Genomic DNA, 23,122 nt, shown 5'->3' with positions numbered 1-23,122 from the left:
GTTTCATTCATGGACCTTTGACACAAATGGAAGAATTACATGAAAGAAGCAAAAACATTTCTAAATTTGTTTGTCTCCCATTCACGTCTATAGACTATTGACGTCTATGGCTGTGCTCTGAGTTAATAAATAGCTGGAGGTAACTATAGCAACCAACTTGTGGCTGTGTGAGATCACAGCCTTGTCAGAGCCCTGTCAGGATAAGTTGACAAGAAGATCATCCAAATCATAATGCACCATCTTTTAAAATAGCCTATAGCTGCTATCTGGATCAAGTGACACTGAGCTACTCCCACCGTAAATCTTGAGAATGTGCAAGAAACTGTCTGTAGTTCCTCTCTAACTGTTGGCAGAGAAAGATGTATTTGTAGCTCTCACAGAATTTTTAAAAAAGCATAGAAACTTTTACATATGGTAATGGTAAAGGACTGCTTCTAATATCATCTTTGCTGCAGTGATCTTCCTCACTGTATCAGAAAAACAGTGCAGGGCACTGCCGCTCATTTTTCTCTTCACTGGAGGAGACTCAGTGTAGGTGACAGTATGGAGATTGTAGCAGACCTAGGGATTTGTTTTGTCTCTGGACAGTGAACTGAGTGCTGCACACTGACAGACTAAAGAGAAGAAGAGTCTTACCAGAATACCAGTCTTTTTGGTACTATTTAACCATTTTTTCATGTGCAGAGTCAGCATTGTGTGAATGTGACAGACAGTTCTCCATATAGTAAGTGGTACTGTGAGTGGGGGTACAGTTACAGTATCAACAAAATATTAATTTGTAATATCTACACCCCCAGTACAAAGTGCACTTCAACAAATTCCATCATGTCAATAAAATGGCAGTCTTGACAGAGGCAGAAAAATTGGTGCAGATCCAGCCAAATCTAGGAACAGCAATAAAAAGGCAATAGTCCTGCCCCCAAACTGAAAAGAGACTTTTATAGCCATAGAATGGCAGAAGTGAAAAGCACTGGCAGATCAAGGAAGAAGCAATTGAAATTTGGAAAGCATGTGCCTACTCCTCTCCCTCTTATTAAAGAGCTGAGGGAAAATGTGGAACAGTAATCCAAGATTGGCATTTGCAGGGTAGGAACAGAAGTGCAACACAAAAACCAGCAGCAACTTGTGCATGCTTCTCTATGATTACTGCTTCTGAGGCAGTGAAGGCAGTATTTTTACCAAGTTGATCTCATAGCCCCTTCTAGCCATCATGTAGCAGGCTAGCAGCCCCCTGCCTTATGACTGCAGCAGCAAACCACCATAGAGGAAATGGGGTGATGTTCATTAGTACTGTCCTGAGAAAATAGGCAGGCAGCATCTAAATTAGTAATGGGAAGATTCATTGAAATGTTTGCCCTGGATGACTAGTCCCTGCAGGTAGTAGAGAATATGGGTCTCCTTTTGGTGTGTCTGGCATAAGACATGCCAGCTTTAATAGGGTATCCCTCAAGACACTCCTAGGCACATAACTACATGGGCTAGTGTAAAATCCAGCCCTGCTTATAATTATTTTTGCAGTAGTCTACAATAAGCCAGGACTATCCCAAACTGTTGACAGCCATGACTTTTCCTTCCACAGCTTGTCCTTTGCTGCCGTTCACCTCTTATTGTACTCTTCCTTGTGGAGGGTTCCAGGACCTGGTAAGGAGGAAGCTCATTCTCTTTGGTACTGTGAAGGATGTTGTGAATCTATGGTCTTGGGAGCAGTATCCTTCTGCTTTCTGCTGCCTGTGATGGCACTTGCAAATCTAATATGTCAGACTGATGAAGAGATTTCTCCCCTGCCTTACATTACTTTCATATACCCTTTGCCTTCTTCTTTAGGCCTCCCACTCCCCTATCTCTTCTTCGGTCTTTCCACCTCTCAATCACCTTCTCTACCACCTCTTTCCTCCTCTCTCCTCGACTTCTGAATCCTCTACCTCTACCACCTCATCTTCATCCAATCCACCTCTTTTATCTTCTTTTTCTTTGTTTTCCCTTTCTTGTAGCTCTCCACAATCTTCTATCAGTACTGATGGTCTGACTTATACTTGTCCTGAAAAGGTGGTTTAGCCATGGAAAGGTTGCTGCTGTAACCTGAACCAATTACTTTGCTTCTATTTTCTTTTTGCCTGCTAAAACAAACATTTTTGTTTGGAAAGTTGAATAGTGCATTGTGCAATGTGCTAAACTAGAAGAATTACTATGCAATCTTTTTGTATGAGATTAGCTTAGTGCATAGAGAAATACTAAACATTTTTATCCCATGGAATATTGGGGCTGAGTCACCCATGTTAACTGATCAATTTTTTACCAGACTTTAGTACATACCCATAGGATAAGTCTGAGAAGGATACAGGAGTTTTACAAAACAATGACCTGCTTGCATTATAATGCATCTTCAGCTCTGAGAGAGCAGGGGAACAACTTAAGATATGGAAAGCAAACAATCTACTGCTCTCTTCCTGTGAAACATTGCAATGACAGAAACTAAGCTGTCACTATTTCAATCATAAGAATAGAGCAGGCCAATCTTACATTTCCAGTTCAAGCTGTTTCACCTCATTATGCATCCGCCTGTACCAATAGGGAACAGTCAACATCAAAGATACAATTAACCAGGGCTACAGATGGCCAAGTTCACACATTTAAGAACTGAGCCTGTCTCATAGGAAAGCATTTTTAAATCAGCTCAAGCTGTTTCATAAGTGTCGTCCCACTTCAATATAAAAGACAGTTCTACCTTCTCGAGAGTCATGCTCTTATGGTTTCAAGCACCATGAAGCTGAAAATGGCTAGGTTCGGTTAAAGAGTTACCAATAGGATACTTTGCAATGTGATATTTGCTCATTATGTGAATGATACCTTTGTCTTCTCCCTTCCTTCACCTTCTGCATGACAATGTGTTCTCTCTTTTAGAACTCGCCTGTTCTTGTTACTTCCTCATTTGAAGTTAAAGCACAGTATTTTGTGCATTACATCAATGTCTTGCTGTAAACATGACTGTGAAGTGCGAAGTATTTGGTTTTGACGTCAAAGGTGAATAAGCAGCAGATGCAAATGATTTGATTTCTAAATGCTAGGCCTACGTCAGATAATACTGCTAAAACTGAAGTTTCAGCATAAAGAAAGAAAAGAGGTTATAAATAGTTTATACAATTATATCCAAATATTATAGCCAGTAATATTTTCCTTTCAATGAAAGGCTCTATATTTATTAAACATCCTGATTAACAATAGATAAGACATTTATGAAAAACCATATATATCTTGTGTGTACATTTAATTTTTCCAGAGGTATTTAATGAAGTACATGTTACATTTCAAAACCCAGTCTACTAAAGAGTCCTTTCCATTTTGGGTCCAAATCATTAGGTTCCCCCCCCCCCCCCCAAGTTTATATCTATAAGAAAAACTTCTTATGAATTTTGTCCTTTGTTTCTGTAGCAGAACTGCCATACTCTATAGAAGCGGCCTGGTGCCTCGTTGATAGTGCTGCATGCTGTCATGCAGAAAACCCGAGCTCAGTTAATGAGTCATATCTACCAAGGCCTGGACAATCTGTAGCCAGGATGTTCTGCATGCAGCATTCACAGAATCTGGGCAGGAGAGGATTTGTGTCAGCCATCACTCATGGCTGGCACCTGCTAGGTGGAGTTAGGGTGCACGTGCACAGGGTTCCAAAGTAAACCATGGTCTATGGTCACTGGCTAAGCACTGCCATTGTAATGGTGGGGAGGTTATAAAAAAAAGGGGAGGGGGAGGGGGAGGGGGAAGAAGCCTGGATATTTATAAATGCGAGTTCAAGGTGCCAAATCCCAGCAGAGAATGGAAAAATGAAGAAGCAGAATGAAATGGCTGGATCAAAAAAGAGATCAATAAAAGAAACATAGGAAGTTGACACAGATATGCCCCCCCCTTTTGAAAATGCTTTGCAGAAGACAGTCATATATGTCACAGATAGGCTAAGGCCTACTGTTTTTCAGTGGTCTGCACTGCACATAGAACAAAACCCAGGAGAACACAATAGGTGGTTCTGCTTTATCTGGTCTGTATTTTCTTTTGATAAATTTAGTGCCAAAGTTATTGGGACAAAAGCCATATATGCTGTACAAGGGTAATTGTAAATTAAGAGCAGTCTCTCTCACTGCAAACCTATGCAGAAGTATGCCACAAATTAATTCATCATTTTCAGAAACTCTGTTCAGCCTTTAAGTGATAAAATGAAGAATCTATTTTAAGGTGTCCTGCTGGTGATAAGTCAGTTTGAAAAAATGAGACCTTTGCAATGCATATGGGGGCTCGCACTATGCCTTCCAGGTCACAATTGCTCAATGTACCGATTTAAAGAAAAAAAAAAATTCCAAAAACTAATTATTGCAGAAAAGAAAATGTCTTCTCAGCATCAAACGGCTTGCTGCTCATGAACTCATCGGGGAACTAAGAGCTTATACAAGGGTGATATAAACCAGTGAACTAAGCAAATCTGACCTGTAAAACAGAGAACACATGCAAAACGATCCCAATCTTACAAAATAACTTTTAGCACATGGCAGTGTACATCAAGTACACCTCTAGCTACTGAGGAGAAAGTCAGTGCTAAACCTCATTAGAATCAATGTCCTACAGGTCACCTGGATATCTTTTAAGGATGCTGAAGTCAAGTGCCAGGAGGGGAGAGCAGAATGCGATCAAACACTGGGTCCTGATCAGGGATTCACAAACAAGTCATGGACAGGGGTGTCAATATGTACAAATATCCTCAAACCCCAGAATGCCTCCAAACAGCCCTGATTTTGACAGCAAACTTTAAATTCAGAGGGTTTTTTTTGTTGTTGTTGCTTGTTTTTGTTTAATGTTGAACTAGTCTCACCTGCAGTTCCAGACAGCTCCACACTTAAGGTTTGTTCAATAGTCTTGTTTTCAAATGGGGAACCCTTGGGATCACTGGAAGACAGGGCATATTTATAAAAAAAAAAAACAAAACAAAAAAAAAAAGAAGCTGAAATGGAGTAGTTGTAGGTAAAGTGTGTTAATGCCCCTTCCCTTTTTGAAAAAAAAAAGAGGTTTGACCATTCTTAATACTTACTTTGGAGACTCGGGTGTCAAAGGAAGTGACAAACTTGTTGACTTGGCTGCAAATGAAAAAAAAAAATCCAGAAAACTCTGACTATGAAATAATGGGATCTCTGCTTTTGAAATGTACACTATTAGGAATTCATTGACATCAAACACTAATAATTTAAAAAATAAAAAAATAAAAAGCAAAGCAAAAAAAAAAAAAAACCCAGAGTGCATGGAGAACCTTCACAAGACATAAATCTTAACAAAGTGCCAAGGGCCAGTTTAATGAATGCTTTACACAGTGGCAAGCTGGTAAATATGGATATGCATTTGATCCGAACTTATATTACCAGTTCGCCCCGTCTCAAAAAAATACCAGCTACTATTTTCAAAAGGCCTTCTCCCATACTGTAGGGATAGCAAACTATTTTTAAAACTAGACCCAAAGGGGCTCAATTTCAATATTTTTCACAGCCTCATATTTGGATTTTATGTACCAGAAAAAAAAGGCAATTTTGGACAGTAAAATCATGATGTGTAACCAATAGGCAGCCTAGTGAAATATCTGAATTGAGGCTTGAAAGTTTAATAAATCCTTCATGTTCTAGTCCCAAAGAATTTGAGACAGTGGTGAGCCCCTGCACTGGCACTTCAGTCTTCTAATTGTTTACCTCCAGAAGAAGCAGATGAAAAAAATCTGCAGAAAGCCTTCAGGATGTCCAAAAGTGAACATTTTTAAAACTCAAATAAATCACAAGTGTTGTTTTCCTGAATCATGTTTTTCTAATGCCTTTTGAAAATAAATATACTGTCTTTGTAATGTTAAGTGAAAAACTGTGCCTTGTACGTCATTCAGTTTCAGAAACGTGAAGAAGATGCTCATCCTGCTGAAAGAATAGAAGACCTAAACAATTCTTTGCTGCCATAGGAAGTTACATACCACAATCCCAAAAGTGTAAAAGAAAGTTAACAGGCTTCACCATCTCCAGCAGGATCTTGCAGCATGAGACCATATACATGCTTAAAGTAAGGATTTATCAGTTATACAAATAAAAACATTGTATTATCTATTTGTATTTCTGTTGGTCATCTGATCTTTCTGGTACTATGTGTTATAAGGTGACCTGATTAATCTGACCAATTTTCATTCATGTGGTCAAACCACAGTATGTTTGCCAAATGTCTAGATCAGGGGTATCAAACTGCAATCACTGAGGGCTATAAATTGGTCTTTTTTTCAGGATATCCCTAATGAATATACATGTCACATTGGCCTGGATTCACTAATGCCTTAAGGCTTAGTGAATCCCGGCACTAATGGGGGGCAGGAGGGGCCAAGCGGGGGGCGGTCCTGCGCTAGCCGGCACGATCACACCATCACAGTGCGATTGCTGCCAGCGTCGCGCCGAATAACCACACCATAAAAGGTGTGGTTATTCGGCGCGAAATAGGCAGCGAAAAGGCTCCTTACCTTTTCACTGTCCGCGCCGTCTTTGCGGAGTCGGCCCCGGGGACGCCCTGACTCCTCCTCTTCCAGGGCTGACTCCGCCCCGATGCAGCTAGCGCAGGCCTGCGCTAAGCTTTCCAGCTATTGCACGCTTGTGCTGGTAGCGCAAGCGTGCGATAGCCTTAGAAAATAAGGCCCATTATTTGCATACAATTGAGGTAGTACACACAAAGATACCTCATGCCTATTCATTATGCATATCCAAAAAACCAGACCAATTTCTGGCCCTTGACGACTGTAGCTTGACATATATGGTTTACATAGTCAGCTCTTCTTGTAATCCCCTTTTTCATTCAAATTATATTTTCTTGTATTTAATTGTTATATCCAGATCTTCTTTTCTGTTTGTTCAATCTCTTCTCATAAGACCTTTCTAAGAATGCTGACTTATGTTATCTCTTTTTTTTTTAAACTTTTGGGACCTACAAGAGTGCATTTTCAATGAAAGTCTGCTCGACTATTTACATTTTCTAATATTATAACATTGTCCACAACAGAGTACTAAAATGGAGAATCCATATTCTTTTGAGATCCTTCATGACCTACGTCCAACCACAAATCTAAAAAATTGTGCTAAATTCATTCTATACTAGAGTTTTAGGGCAAGGTAAAAGGTGTACCTACATAGATAATAAATCAAAACAACTTTTTTTCCCAGCTAAATTGTCTTGTGTTTCTTCAAATAGGCTGATCTAGTATTAACTCTGATAAATCAAGTCCATTACAGAAATAATGTGACTTTTTCTATTTTATTACAATATGGTTTCCCCTTGAGGCTGCATAAACTGGTAGCTTTGCTTTTCTAAAGAACTAAATAGGGAAATCAGACCTACAAGACCATCTATGGAGTAAAACCAGGACTGGATCAATCTGTCTTGAAAACAGTGGAGCCAGCCAGCAACAAAAAACAAATTCCCATTTCCCCTTTCCCCTTTCCCCTTTCCCTGCCCTACAAACATCTATAGAAATTCAACAACCTATGCTGTTCCAGAGCTTTTGCAATAAGGCAAAAATTTGCTTCTGTGCAATGATCATTGTTGGGCTAAACTATTTTTCTCCTCTAGCAGTTTTAGAGAAACCAGAATAAAACTGTAAATAGCTGCAGATATTTCCTGAATCCTAAACAATGAAAGATGCTTAAAAATGAGGAAAAAAAGAGAAAAAACTTTTTTCATGACATTAGGAACAGATTTTTACCTCTATTTATTTTGTAAACCTGTTAGAAAATTATTCTTCTCCCCACTCTGCCAGTGAGAATACATGACAAGTGCACTAAGAGAGAATTACAAAATCAAGACAAAACATGAGGCCGATGTACTAACCAGTGGTGACATTCTCAAATGCATTAACCGTGTAAATAACTTGTGCTACTCCATTTGCAAAAGTTTTGCGCACATTATTTGCCATTTTAGCATGTATTAATTATCTACCATGGACATCAGTGCAATATCTAAGCAAAACTAGGTAATGAGCTGCATTATTAGGTAAATGTTCATTACCTAAGTTCGCAGAACAAAGCAATTTGTTAATAAGGTACAAATAACAACACAGCTATTCTCATAAGAAGCATAACTACATATCAGGGAGCTGTAGTTAAGATTTTTTGTGATAAAGGCTGCATTAATGTGAGAAATGTAATGTATGCTATTTACCTCCAAACTCATTTGCATAAAATTAGTACAGATCGTTATAGTGCATTAATTAACATGGCTCATGTTATCGCAGCTTAGTACATTGGCCTCCATATCTTGTGCATTGTAAAAGCAATAACTTGTTTTTCAGCTGCAACAAATGAATATATTTGCTTTCAAAATGTAAAGGTAAGATTATAATAATAGTCAGATAATAGAACATCATGATTGTTGGATTGATTTTTAGTGAAAATACATGATGTAATACAAAAGATTCAAGTTTGTTCCTTTTTCCCATTGTGGTTCACAAACTGCAGATCTTGGAAAATTATTTTGCAGCTTATAACAGAGAGTCACAGTTAAGACTCCACTTAATCTCAATGTACATATATACTTTGAAAAATAAGTAAGAAGTTTAAAACAAAATAATATGGAATAGTTATTTTTTTAGCATTACTTTCTTACTAAAATGATGATTTTCAAGACCACATACCCTCCAGCTACTTAGCAACCCAGTCTTAAATGGGATGACTGCAGGTACAAAATATAAACCTCACACTGTGCTGTATATGCTTATGCATGTATAAAGCTGTATACTGCACATTTCTCGCACGTCAGTGACCTTCTTGTTACTTAAAGGTACACTCCAATGCTATGGAAGTGGAATAAGCTGTTGAGTAGCTGATGACATCATTGTCTGTTTTTGTGCAGAACAAACAAAACATGTCATCAGAATGTGTCATCAGGTTCCCTTTATGAGAGACCAGGTAAGGGGAGTGGGGTGAAGGCACTTTCAAAATGATGATAGGATCTTATTAAAAAAAAAAAAAGGAAAAACTGCCTAAGGGAGGTAAATAACCAGAAATATATTTTGACAAGAAACTATCAGAGCTCCCCTTTAACAAACAGATTTCTTGCATATAAAGACTGACAAGCAAGTCACTGTTCACAGATCTGAATTAGGTTGTTAGGTTTGTCTTTTTATTTTTTGATTATCAGTCAAGAGATCCTCATTCCTCCTAACATTGACATTTTTATTCCCCATAAGTGCACAAAACATTCTAAGAAGTAAAGAGCATGAAAGGGTCTGCTTTCCAATAATTTTTTTTCACCCATAGCTATTAAGACAAGGAAAGTTTTCACTGTAAACCTTGCTCCCCACTCCTCAAATGAAACTCACGGTTCAATGTAATTAGATCACGACTATGACGTACTATCCCCATGTGGGTGTACAGCCTTACTAAATAATATTATTTACCCATATATATCATGTCTATTGCTTTCACATAGCATCAAAACTGTAAGTCCTCTCTACCATTATTTTAGATATTTTTTATGTAATTTCATATGCTTTGTGAACATTCACTTGCTTTCTCCTCCCTTTGTTTTCCAGAACTGTAGCCATATTCATGACACTCTATCAATAATAAATAATAACCTGCAAAAATAATATATTGATGCATACTATGTCAATGACTTTCTCCTCCCCAACAACTAACTGGCCCATATAATATTCAATCTGTAGGCACAAGCTCGCTGAACTGCTCTCAGATTGGGCCTAGAAGTAGGTCAGACAGGAAAGTCATGAGCAAATCAAGAAAGGAAAAATAGTGATTGAAAGCTCTTTAGAATTATTTTCCTTCAAATGGTGCATAAAGCTCATGGCATATTCTACTGTGTGTGTGTACACAAAGATATACTGTATATACACACACGAGAAGGCCCACAGATTCAAGATCTTACAGTAATATTAAGCTGCTGTTTTAACCTGAACACACAACCAGCATAATAACATCCAGCATATATGACCTCTCAGAACTGTGCCCGTGTGTCTTTGCAAATCTGATGACTAATTAAGGTTTACTGTTATGCATTTGTAGTTGTGTATATGCAGTGGGGAGGAGTGAGCTTGTATCTCTTACAATGTGATGGTTCTTCTTGCCCTTCTAATCCAAGTTCTTTTATTTCATGATTTAACTAATCAAGCCCTGCAATCGACTCATATTTTGGCCAGCTACTTGAAATTTTTTTTCCCCTCCTCTGGATAAAGCCATGATTTTTCCTTGACATATAAGTTAATACATCAATGAACTTGATTTTGAATAGAATCATTCCAGTGTAAAAATATATATGGAAATGAGGTTGAAAGAAATGTCTCCCTCTTCTGCAGCCCTGAGTTCTGGCAATTTTCTGCTTGGCTATCTACTGTATAGTCTATGTGGTCTTGTTTGCTAAAGATAATGTGACCTTCACAAGGGACAGATACTAAAAGGTAGGAACGTGGAAAAAAAAAAAATATATATATATGAAAGCAACTGAGAACATGTGAATTTACACTGTTATCACTGGCAGAGATTTTACCCTAGAACTGCAAAGATTGACATAATGCAGATCCTTGGGGGTGCCTTCCCTCTAAACAAAGCATTAGAACCTAAGCTTTTTGCAGCCATTTTCAATGACCAAATTGAATGTTATTTAGGAAAAATTGTGGTACCTATACATTTTATGTGCATTGTAAGATACTAAAACACAAGATAATGTGCTGTTTTAGCCAGTGCGAAAAGCAAGGTTTGTAGGGCAGACTGGCCTGGTCCTAATTTTTGTAATTTATTATTATAAGAAAAAGCTTAGATTGGTTAATAAATCCATTCTTATAAACGTTGGTCTCTAATGAAGAAGAAAAGTGGCATTTACCATGTTTCTATATTTTTTCCCCATTGTTGTGAAGACTGAAAGAAGGAAGCTCATTAAGGAAGCAGCTTGTCCAGCTGGTTCTGAGCTTTTGTTACCTCAGCAATACAGGATTCCCTGTATATTATTAGTGCATGCAAACATCTTCTAATGTTTCATGTCTGAAATCTTGCCCCTCTCTGTAGATTACAGATATATATTTTTTTTTCACTGGCAGTTCAAAATTGCAACTTCACTAAATGGCTGTCTCTGAGTGTGGCTGGCTACATATAGGTTCTAACACCACCTGGGGTTGACTTCCTAAGGGGATGGCATATCTGTCTTTCTTTTTCATCACTGCTACAGCCGTGATGGGATGATCATGTTTCATGGTCCCCCATACTCATCTTGTATTTTTGGCCAGCCCTCCAGAAGGGACCTGTCTGTTTCTCTTCGCCACTGAAAAGCCTGCCCACATTTCAGGTACGTACTAAATGTACTTTATGCACAGTTATTTTGTGATCTGCTGTATACGTGGCAAGCGTTGGCTCCACTACTAAAGTTCAACATTGCTGGTTTGATGGTTTCACACTGCACAGGCCCATAGGGCTGCCCGGTTGAGGGCAAGGCACAGCAAAGGATAAGGAGTATTAGGATTTGGGGAAGGGAAAGGAAACAGTTTTCGAGCATTTCAGCTTCTCGCTGATAAACTTTGTTTAACACTGTCATCAATATTCCACTCCTTGGTCCCAAACCTACCTTGCAAATGATGTGGCTGAGGCTGTGAGTGGGGCTTCTTTTTGGTGGCGCACTTGTCTTGCCTGCTGCTGTTCCTGTTCTCTGCTGGTTTGGTCGAAGGTGGGTCATCATTCGCAGTCAGGTACTTAAGAAGCTCTGAGCAGGGACGCCGCTGTGGCTTTTGTTGTTGACAAATGCTTTTCGGTTTATTGCTCCATGAATTCTCAGTCTTAAAAACAAGGCATAATAAAAAAAAAAAATAAATAAAAACTAAAATTAGTCAACTGAACCTTCCCTGAATGGATATAGGTTTTCTGAAGAGATGAGATTTTCGGTGAAGTGTTCATTCTAAGTGTACTAGATCTATGAGCTGTGAATAATTGTTTGCAGAACAAGGGAAGAAAATTACATTTAAAATTCCCAAATGACATTTATACAGCTTTTTATTTCATTTCTTCAACATTTCAATGTTCCCTACTCAGCAACATGTAACTAACAAGACCTTACAGCTCCTTTACTGTGAGCTACAGAAAAATAAGCTGGTTTAAACCTTAATTTGCTGCTGATTATTTGAGCCCAGAATCCACAAGTCTCTTAAGTACCCCTAAATGCTTACTCTTCAGTTACAATGAATGGCAAGACAAACATTGTTTAATATAGCCTGCTAACAAAATTCTGTGATTGCCAGCATTCTCTCCAATTAATAGCTGATACAGACCTTTTACTGGGACTTCAGTGCAATCTTTCTTCAGTTAGACAGCTGGTAAAATGGCAGTCTTGTATCTTCACATTACTTATAAACTATATTAGACCATTAATCAACAGATTTCAGTGCACCCCCAACTATTCTGTGTATAAACGAAGCGGGCAGAGAGCCACAGCCATTAACACTACCATTCGATTGTGCCTACAGAAGCATGCCATGTGCGTGTGGGTGCACCACAAGTACTGCAAGCTTTGAAAATACGCATTAGATGTGATGCAGGCATGTGGAATGCATGCATTTTTGTAGGGAAATATAAAAAGACAAGAAAAGAGAACCATTCATATTACAGAGCAGCTTGGGTGCCCTTTTGGAAACAGTTTTATAATCTCTTTACAGGTCTGAAGCAGTTGCTTTAAACTAGGCTAATTAATTCACATGGATCTACCTCATGGTTGGTTGCTGAAAGCATAACGCTCTTTGTTACGTTTCCTGCCTCATTACAAAGATTAAGTTTGTACCTTAACAACCGCAGAGCTTGTTCTGATCCTATGATTAGAGTTTGCATGGTTTTCAGTTCTGAGACCGCTGCATTCATTATAACTTAGCTGAATGTTGGCTGGAGCCATCAAGAGCTTCTTAAGCTATAAACATAAGGGAAGAAAAAAAAAAAAGGAAGCATAATACACCTCAAAGGATTAAAATGACTTATTTTTATTTTTTTGCATAGCTACTTAAAATGAGTTAAATCAGTTTATAAGAATACAGTATAGAATTATATATGGCCTACTCAATAAATTGTAAAAGGGTTGTGATTTCAACAATGATTGTCAAATAGTTTCCTCTTCCTGTAGCAGTAATAAAAGTCAGCACATAAGTTATAGGTATTGTCTATTCATTGGACTAACAACACGTTTTTCACTAGCTTTTGAAAGATATGTGCCCTTCATCAGATCAATGCATCAGATTTGGTAAAGGAGCCGGACATTTATATCTCTGTATTGCACCATATCATCCTACGAGAGTGCTAAGTTTCTCCCAAACAGCACATTTAATGATTCCATCAATGAAGACAGTGCACCTTGTAAGTACTCAAGATCATGCTTTTAGTTGTAGTGGTCCTTCACTTTGAAATAAACTACCTCTTGAAATTCAGCAAATTCAGGACTACTTGACTTTTCATAAGAAAGAAACTAAAAGCCTGTCTATTTTATGCTAACATTTTATAACGTTGGTTATGATAGATTTCTTTGGCTTGATCGCTTGCTATTGGCTTGATGTTTTTGGATGAATTTAGTTGTTTTTTGGGATTTTAATACATGGCCAATTTATTATTTTTGTGTTTTTGGCTTTTAGATTTTAATTTTTCTTATTCTATTTGTTTTGGATATAATTTAAGGTGTTATGTGTAATTTGGTTGTCTGTGGTCATATTTTATTGTTCTTAATGTTATTGAATGTTTTGTGTTAGTATGTTTATAGGGATGGTAATTTTTAAACAGGCGCATGGGTGCAGCTGTGCATGCTTTTGTCAGCCTGTGCCCAGGGATGCGGCCATTTTATAACATACATGCGTAAGTGGACACAATTTTAAGTGGACGCTCATAAGTGCATGCAAATACCACTTTTATCACATAAGGTGGGGGATTTTAAAAGACACACGCACTGACACCATTACCAGTTTTCCCACTTTGTTCCCAGTTCACCCAGGTAAGGAACAGAACTTCCAAACGCCCTAGTTTAATTGCCTCCCTTCTCCCCTGTTAACCCCAATGTTTGAAACCCCATGGATCCACCAAGATTTTTTTTTATGACTTACATATCATCCATAGCAAAAGTAAAGTTACGCAGAGGGGACCCCCTGCACTCCTGTGCATGTAAATATTTACATGCAAATTTCGAAGTGAAATCTAGGAATGCCCATACCCTATTCAGACCATGCCCACTCCCCGTACTTTTTTGTGAACATTTCATTTGTGTGAGTAGGGAGAGATACGTGTGTACACGGGCGGCTTTTAAAATCTGCTCAGCGAGCACCAACCCGACTTGTGCACGTATCTCCCGGTTTTGATGCATGCCAGGCTTTTAAAATTCACCTTTATATGTTACTTAATCCATGCTTTATTATATACCTCGCTGGAGTGTTTAGCTACGAAAAAGAGGGTAAAAACGTAATTAATGTGATGAAGTGAAATGCGATGACACCTGGTGAAGGAGGCATAACTCATGAAAGTTAGCCCTAAATATAATAAAGTTAGTCCAATATAAAGGAATCTCCTAAGATTATTTGTTGATTTTTATTTCTATGTATCCAAGCAGACTAACATGGCAACCACACTATTCTCTTCCTATAGTATAAGCAGTCTGGCTGATGCCAATGGAGGAGTGCCTGAGTCAATGGCTGTGACCGGACATATTCGAGGGGATGGGCGAGGCCCTGGACACAATGCAAGCTGGAGCCGGTAAGTTCACATCACTGTAAATGTTAAGTCTGCTCCAGATGTCCACATTTTTTGGCATAAGATGCTCACATTGATTGTTGAAAAGTACACATCTTATGTCAAACTGTACATGTGCACTTCTTAACATTCATAATTATGTCTTCTTCTTTGTTTCCACAACTCTCGCTAAAGATCTCTGTGTGAGATCATCCTTAGCTAATAGGGATGTACAGATCAGCAACCCAAGGCAGTGCAGGGGTGTGAGCCAGTCTGTTGAAGTCTGCCTGGGTCCCAAGTAACAGCAAGGCTCTCACTATCTGCTCTTCGGTAGTGGGTATCTCTATCTTCCACTCCTCCGTGACTCCTTCTCAGTTGTCAAACAGCAGCCTCAATGAGCTTTACATAGAGGCCACATTCTGGGATGACACGGTGTTCTAGCAGGCTGCAAGCAGACTGAGGTGCATATTCATTAGACTGGGTAGTGGACAAGTGATACAGAAACAGTTAGCAGCAGAACCTGCCCCCTGTAATCAGCAGGATAAAAGTGCCACCTAACCTATGTACCTTATGCAGCTACATCAGGCGGATTATCTGTAGGCCTAACCTGCCAGTATGTACATATGGCAGAGAAAGCCTCAAGTGATGTGGACTTGTGTGGCAGACTCACTGTCTAGTTAGCAGGATATCTTCTACAGATAAGTAGGTAAGTAGGCCTCTCTCTAGAAAAACAGAACATCAAATAGGGTTCCTGGCAGGCCTCTTGCCACCTCCCTCCCCCTCCCCCAGGTATCATCAACCCAGACCACTCCCTCAACACATCTATCTTGTGAACATGAAAGTACCTGACATGATGGAGCTATTTGCCCTCTCCCTTCCCTCCATCCTTGTATCCCCAAAATAAGCTGACATCATCTAAATCCCCTCAAAACATCACTGCCTCCCCTGTAGCTGAAGCTCTTACAAGTATGCACATCCCCCAATACCAATACAAATAGGCCCACTCCAGGTATTGGGTGGAAGAGTCTCAGGTGCCAGGGGGGAAGGGGGGGAGATATACATTACAGGCAGATAATGACTTATGTGGCTAGAATGTAGCCGGATAAGTGGTTGCATATGTCACATTAGTCATTTAGAGTGCTCCCTTTTCAGTTAGCCATCTAAATGGCAATTAATGATGAAGGCTCAGGATCTATCATGTTGTAAAATAGAGAAAGCGGTGTATAGTCTACCCACATAGCATGTACACTGCTGACTCTGATGCAGACAAGACTCACAGTCTTTCAATTTGTTTCACAGCACCAGCGCACCACACACAATAGTAGCAGGGACGTATGTTCAGTTCACCTATATTGCAACACACTGGAAGCTGTATCTACCGGTGTGCCATCCTGTATGCTTACATTGCACAGGAGAAGCTAGGGCTATTTGGCCTTGGAAGACAGATACTGGGAGCAAGGTTTTGTTTACTTTGGCAGCACAGCTGTAAGGTCACTGATAAACTCTCTGACCACTACATTTCCCATTCACCTGGCACTTTGTCTCATATAGGTCTCTGCCTGTGTACCTCAGCAGGCAAGCTACATTGTTGGAGTTATGAAGATGTGCTAATTTACTGCCAACTACAGGCAGCTATCGACTCATCCGGCAAAGTGGCACTGGATATCTGAACATGCTGACAATGTTCTCTCCCCCCCCCCCCCCCCCCACCTTTCGGTTGAAACTTCTTTGTTACAGACATGGACACTCCAGGCCTCAGGTGACAAAAATAGTATGTCCTTCTACAAAACAATACTGAAAGTGCAAAAGACAGCATGCCTACTACATCTGTTGCAGTTGTGCACCCTTGAGCCAAGGCAGGACTGGCACGACCTACAGGGAGGATCCCTGCAGGTTCCCATCATCAGCAGGCAGAACCGGATGAAGAAGAGTCCCAGTTGGAGCTTCACCTATATCAGCCCTCGTTAACCTCAGATTGAGCCTTTGGGAGCTGAGGCCAGCAGATCTTAGGTGGGGTCTCTGTTGATGGCAAAAGTGGAAGTCCTTGGATGGCAGGGTCGTGGGCAGGTGGAGGTCAGAGCAGTCCAAGGTCTGGGCAAAGGTCAGGGGCAGGCAGCGGTTAAGCATGTCTGGGAGCAGACAGAGGTTGGTGACTGGCAGTGGTCAGGCATATCCAGGAGCAGGCAGAGGTAGGTAGCAGGTAGGGGTCAAGCGTATCCAGGATCAGGCCGAGGTCAAGCCAGGTAGACGCCCAACTGGAGAGAAGGGCAGATAGGCAGGGCAGGCAAGCAAGGTGAAGAACAAGAGGACAACATGGAAGGAGATGAGGACCGAAGACAAGAGACTGAAACTGAAGACAAGGCTGAATACGACAGTGGAATCAATTACACTCTACTGAAGAGTAGGGAGACCTGCTGCTGAGGTGCCAAATGCAGGAGTGAGTGAGCCCTTTATAGTGTTTTGGACATGACCATCACCTGGCGCCACGGGGCTTTTCCCGACACTGGCCCTTTAAGAAGGTTGTGGTCCAGTGTGAACACCTAGGAAATAGGGCACCAGCTGGGACTTGTGGCATCTGGCCGCATGGAAGTCAGCGGCGTCCTGCAGAGGGATATCGCTTGGGGTGCACTGGGAGCCAGCAGGGAGCCCCCGGACAAGGAAGTGAGTGCGGCTGTCTGTGGGCAGCGGACAGCCAAACATAACAATATATCAGGGAGCAGTTAGACTATACATTTTGCACAGTGTCAGGCTTCAGAAAGGGGCTTGTTGTTGGCTCAAGAGGTAATCATCTGAAAATACTTTCTCTTGCTTTCATGCAATACACAAAGCTGATGATTGCGAATCTATCAGCATACCTGCCTTGGTCTCAATATCCACAACATCTAGGATGCATTAACACCACAGGAGACACATCCTATAAGACAGCAACTCTGCTATGTTGGCCACAAGTCATGGCATCCATGTGGGAAAGCAAGGGCCTCAAACCTGAAAAAACCTGAAAGGTCAGGCTTCTGCCTGGAGGATGCCTAATCTGATAGCATGTCTTCCCTGGAGTCCTCAGCCTATGTCTTTAAGGCTGGCAACATCTAGGATAAGGTTTTTAATGGATACTAGCTATCAGGACAAACAAACTACTCTGCAGAGTTTGTACGTACCTACATAAAGCAGGACAATATAACTCATCCTTAGTTGGACAGGCAAAGGTCCTTGCTGCACCCTGACATCCCAATATTTACCAATGGCTCCCTGTGACATGTCAAGGTATGTTAATAGCTATTAGTTGGCTCGGGTTCTAAGAGGAGAACCTTTTCTGATGATTCATGTCGGTGCTGTTATTGTAATCACAAAATAAATTAAGATGTTGACATTGCTTAGGCGTACCTCATTACTATGTGTTCCTCCAGCATCCCCAGCAAAGTGGTATGGGGATAAAAGATGTGCTTCCTGTACCACCTGGGTGGCCTCCTGCATGGCAAGCCCAGACGTGGGCCAGCACACTCTATTGGCAAGGCTTGGAGATCTGGCTCCGGTGTTGGTACTTCCCTTGCCTATTGTTGTTGTCGTTGTTCAGCTACCTGAAGCAGCCAATATCCCACTACTAGTACACTTCCCCTAACATTGTAGCTTTAGGAAGATAGGGCAGGTTAAAAAAGGCATTTTTACTGGCTCACTAACTGGTTGATTTTAAAAGTCTTATGCACGCCAAAACTGGGAGATATATGTTTCTTAGATCCGGATGCGCCGCGTGGATTTTAAAAGGTCCACGACAACGCGTGTATCTAGCATTACGTGCACAAAAACATTTTTTGAGGAAAAGGGGAGGGTTGTGGGTGTGGTCTGGGTGGGGCATGGGTGAGCCATGTCTAAGGCATGAATTCTGTGCGTAAGTATTTACCCGCACAAGCCCGCACCGGGATCCCCTCTGCGTAACTTTACTTCTGCAAGAGGCAAGTTAGTGAGGTTTAGTGGGTCTGGGCTAACAGTGTAAAAGGTAGGAAAACTAATAGGGGGAGGTTAGGGTAGGAAGGCTGCTTGGCTAACCGGTCAAACTGTGAACGAACTGTGAAAATGGGCGCTAGAGTCAGTGCGCGTATTTACTGAAATCCCCTGCTACAGTCTAGAAAACATTTGCGCGCATATGCAAATGTTTTCTAGACAGGTACAAAAACTTAGATTGTAAGCCCTCTGGGGATAGAGAAATACATACAGTACCTGAATGTAAACCGGTGTGATATCTCAATTGAGATGAATGTCGGTATATAAAAAAATAATAAATAAAAAAATAAAAAAATGTGCACGTGTCCATATAAAGTGGGGGCACTCATGTATACTTGTCCAGGCTCTTAAAATTTCTTCTAAGGCTTTGAAGGCATGTCTTTCCAAGGCCTCTTTTTATTGCACATAATATTATCTATAATCTGCGATAACAACCACTGTCGCATGCAAAAAATATTTTTCCAGGCTACCACAAATCAAATAGGTGTTTCTGACATTGAATCCAGTGTTATTTTTCCATTAAATGTGGTAGGAATTGCTCATTTGCATTATTTCTAGCTTTTGCATGCTCTTTACTATATTTACATAATAATGCATAGTAGGGATGTGCATTCGTTTTGAACAAATGCGCAATCTGCATCGTATAGGTCCCTATTCGTTGCATTCGTGGGGTTCCGAAACATATGGCGAACCCCCACGAATGCAACATATCACTAATGAATAAAACCCCCACCCTCCTGACCCCCCCCCAAGACTTACCAAAAATCCCTGGTGGTCCAGCGGGGGTCCTGGAGCGATCTCCTGCCCTTGGGCCATCGGCTGCCGGTATTCAAAATGGTGCCGATAGCCTTTGCCCTTACTATGTCACAGGGGCTACCAGTGCCATTGGTCGGCCCCTGTCACATGGTAGGAGCAATGGACGGCCGGCGCCATCTTGTGCTCCTACCATGTGACAGGAGCCGACCAATGGCACCGGTAGCCCCTGTGACATAGTAAGGACAAAGGCTATCGGCGCCATTTTGAATTCCGGCAGCCGACGGCCCGAGTGCAGGAGAATGCTCCAGGACCCCCGCTGGACCACCAGGGACTTTTGGAAAGTCTTGGGGGGGTCAGGAGGGTGGGGGGTTGTAGTTAATTAAATTTAAAGGGTTGGAATGGTTTTGTTTTTTTTTTTAACTTTAATGGGAAACGAATACCATACGTAACTAATGGACGAATCAGGGTCCTCCAAAAATGGATGTAATGGATTTGGGTCCCGACGAATACGAATACCGAATCGAACGTATCTATCCTTGCTACACATCCCTAATGCATAGAGTGCTAAACATTGCATATCAGATCCTGTTTATTGTGGAATGAGGCCCTAACATAGCAACATAAATTAAAGTGACCTACCCAAGGTTACAAGGAGTAGCATTTGAACCTCAGTCTCTGTGGTTTATACACTGCTACTCTAACCACTAGGATACTCCTCCATATCAGACAGATTGGAGCTCTGTTCCCTAATCCATCCCCTCCCCTCCCAGGCAACATGCAGAGAACAGGAGGGGAGGGGTAAGACCTGAAGGACCAAAGCAGAGCAGGGATAAACTGCTTTGCTCCCTAGCCCAGGTCCTCTCATCCTGCCCTGTTACTGCTATTGCTGTCCTTTATGTGCATAACTTTCTCAGTCACTGGCTTAGTCAATATGGACCTCTTTATTTTTAGAATGCAAAATATAAAATGGAAATGTTTGCCGATGTGCTTCAGAATTTTCTAATTCTTGCCACAGAATCTTCCACTGAGCTGTTGCAGAAAACTGTGTGACTATGCCTTAGACCAGGGATGGCGAATTCTCGTCTTTGAGTGCCACAAGCAGGACAGGTTTTCAGGATATCCACAATGAATATGCATGAGATAGATTTGCATAAAATGGAGGCAGTGCATGCAAATCGTTCTCATGCATATTCATTGTAGATATCCTGAAAACCTGGCCTGTTTGTGTTACTCAAGAACTGGAGTTTGCCATTCCTGCCTTAGACTGTGTCCTGTTGTCTGTCCTCCAGTGTGGGTGGGGAGACGTGACATGACAGCTCCAATAGTGCCTAGGAGCAGCAAAATCCTAAACCCATCAGTGCAGCACAGATTGCCTTGATATGCTGTAAAGTCAATAAAAGAGAAACACCTCACTGATCACTGAAGTACTTACATCGATAGTATTCACTCCCAACCTCGAGGGCCGCCAACTGGTCAGATTTCCAGAATATCCCTAATGAATATGCATGAGACAGAGTTGCATATAAAGGAGTATGCATATCTTTCCACTGCATATTTATTAGGGATATCCTGAATACCTGACCTGCTTGTAGCCCTCGAGGGCTGGGAGTGAATACCACTGACTTATATTGTCAAGGATCACCAACACTATTATCGTTAATAATCAATACAATTTCAAGGGTAGTTCTAGAAACCTCTTTAAAAAAAATTGGAAAAAGCTATATAAAATTACAATACATCAGTTTGTGGTAAAGCTGGGTTTCCCTAGCTTGTTCTGGTGACTCCATAGCCAGTCAGGTTTTCAGAATATCCACAGTGATTATGCATGAGACAAATATGCATATACTAGGCCTGCAGCTATCCTATACAAGTCTGCTTGCGGGGTTCCCAGTAGAGGTTTCAGAATCCCTATGCTAGAAAGAATATCACTGCTATACATTTTCACGACTATGGAAGTACCCTTTGAGTCTTTGCAGATGTAACAGTTGATCAAGGCAAGCTCTTATTCCTTAGATAGCTGGTTTGGCTCAGACTTTAAGCTGCTGATTTGCTAGGGTAAAGTCCTAATTTAGTATTCCCTCATTTGAGTTTGAAATGCATTTCATTAAGTTATAAATGCATTTGAAGTAAAGTAAACTGCTCATTGATTGGGTAATTTATCTGAAATGCATTGGAAGCTCAACTGGAAATGTATTTCATTTGAGACAAAATAAAAGAAAGCCTGTATTATATCTTCAGAAAGCATTAGATAACACATTTGAACTGCAGCCATATGCTTGATCAACCAGTCATACAACTCTAAAAGGAATCAAAACAGAGCCAAAATGTACCACCCATTAGTAGGGAAAATCAGTAAATGGTGATTTTGTTGATGAATCCCCCTATCCCCCAAGAACTTAAACAAAGGAGAAAAAGTACTTGGGTATACCCAATGAGTCACTGGTGACAAAGCTTCCAAGCAACAGGTTTGAATTTGAGTTCCAGTTTCCAACTCGGATTCTATGCGTTCCACCAGTCAATGTTTAGAGTATTGCATTAGTAGCACCCATACTCCCTGTATAGGGGTGGATATGGTTAAACTGTTAGTACTGTATTGCCCTAAAGGCCGGTGCATCCCATTAGGTGAACTAGGCAGTCGCCTAGGGCACCAACTATTAGGAGCAGCGAAGAGCAGCCATGTGGGGCCATGAACAGATTCTATCCCGCTCTTAGTCGAGAGAAGCAAAGAATTGGCTGGCTGCGAGCAGTGCCCATCCTGTTCGTGACCGAGAAAAGCAGACACTCGGTGATCTACAAACAGCCTCTCAGTGAATGAGGTTGGGGCCAGGACAGGGGGATGGGCGCAAGGCAGAAGGTTCGCCTACGGTGACTAATATCCTTGACCAGCCCTGATTGCCCTAGTTGGATAGTTTAGAATTCAGGCTGCTGGGCAACTTGAAACAGGTCTCCAGTCATATTCCAAGGCTGAATCATTCAATGTGGAATTCATTTTCAAAACCTGAAGGCATATGTAGTATAATGCAAACATTTTTCTCAAATGGGGTTTATCTGTGTGCAACATTGTACAAACAGACAAATACTGGAGCAAATACTGCACTCAACAGTATCATTGTACATAAGACAAGTGCAGTAAACTTATTGGTCCATCAAAAATATTTATTGTATTATTCCAACATGGCAACTCCACATGTATATATATACGAAATTTTAGATGAAAAGTCCCCCGACATGGATCCCATGTTTCACCAGTCCGGCTGCGTCGGGAGGGACAAATTTTAATGCCTCCCCTTGGAATGAATGTAGCTTGAAACACCGGTTGGTGGCATTAAAATTTGTCCCTCCCGACGCAGCCAGACTGGCGAAACACAGGGTCCGTGTCGGGGGACCTTTCATCTAAAATTTCATATATATACATGTGGAGTTGCCATGTTGGAATAATACAATAAATATTTTTGACTGACCAATAAGAAGTTTACTGCACTTGTCTTATGTACACAACAACATTGTACAAACACCATGAAATGTGCAGAAACTCTGAAGTTTTTTTCACTCAATGCACAATTAAGCTCTGGAATTTGTTGCCAGAGGATGTGGTTAGTGCAGATAGTGTAGCTGGGTTCAAAAAAGGTTTGGATAAG

At 40.8% G+C, this 23,122-nt stretch overlaps 1 protein-coding gene across 3 annotated transcripts in view; it reads right to left on the bottom strand.

Moving 5' to 3' along the window:
- The window catches only part of PPARGC1A (PPARG coactivator 1 alpha), a 1,526,193-nt gene that overhangs the window by 73,851 nt on the left and 1,429,220 nt on the right, over positions 1-23,122 (bottom strand). For 2 of the 3 annotated variants that reach the window (XM_029590158.1, XM_029590174.1), the window contains 4 exons: positions 12,817-12,939; positions 11,614-11,821; positions 5,072-5,117; positions 4,856-4,929 (listed from right to left, as the gene is read on the bottom strand). In XM_029590158.1, coding sequence (XP_029446018.1) covers positions 4,856-4,929; positions 5,072-5,117; positions 11,614-11,821; positions 12,817-12,939 — 451 coding nt within the window. The remainder of the gene's footprint in view (positions 1-4,855; positions 4,930-5,071; positions 5,118-11,613; positions 11,822-12,816; positions 12,940-23,122) is intronic. The other variant, XM_029590166.1, reaches the window with a different exon arrangement.

Source organism: Rhinatrema bivittatum, chromosome 1 (genome assembly GCF_901001135.1).
Source record: "Rhinatrema bivittatum chromosome 1, aRhiBiv1.1, whole genome shotgun sequence".
NCBI lineage: Eukaryota > Metazoa > Chordata > Amphibia > Gymnophiona > Rhinatrematidae > Rhinatrema > Rhinatrema bivittatum.
This window is presented reverse-complemented; position numbering and strand designations above follow the sequence as displayed.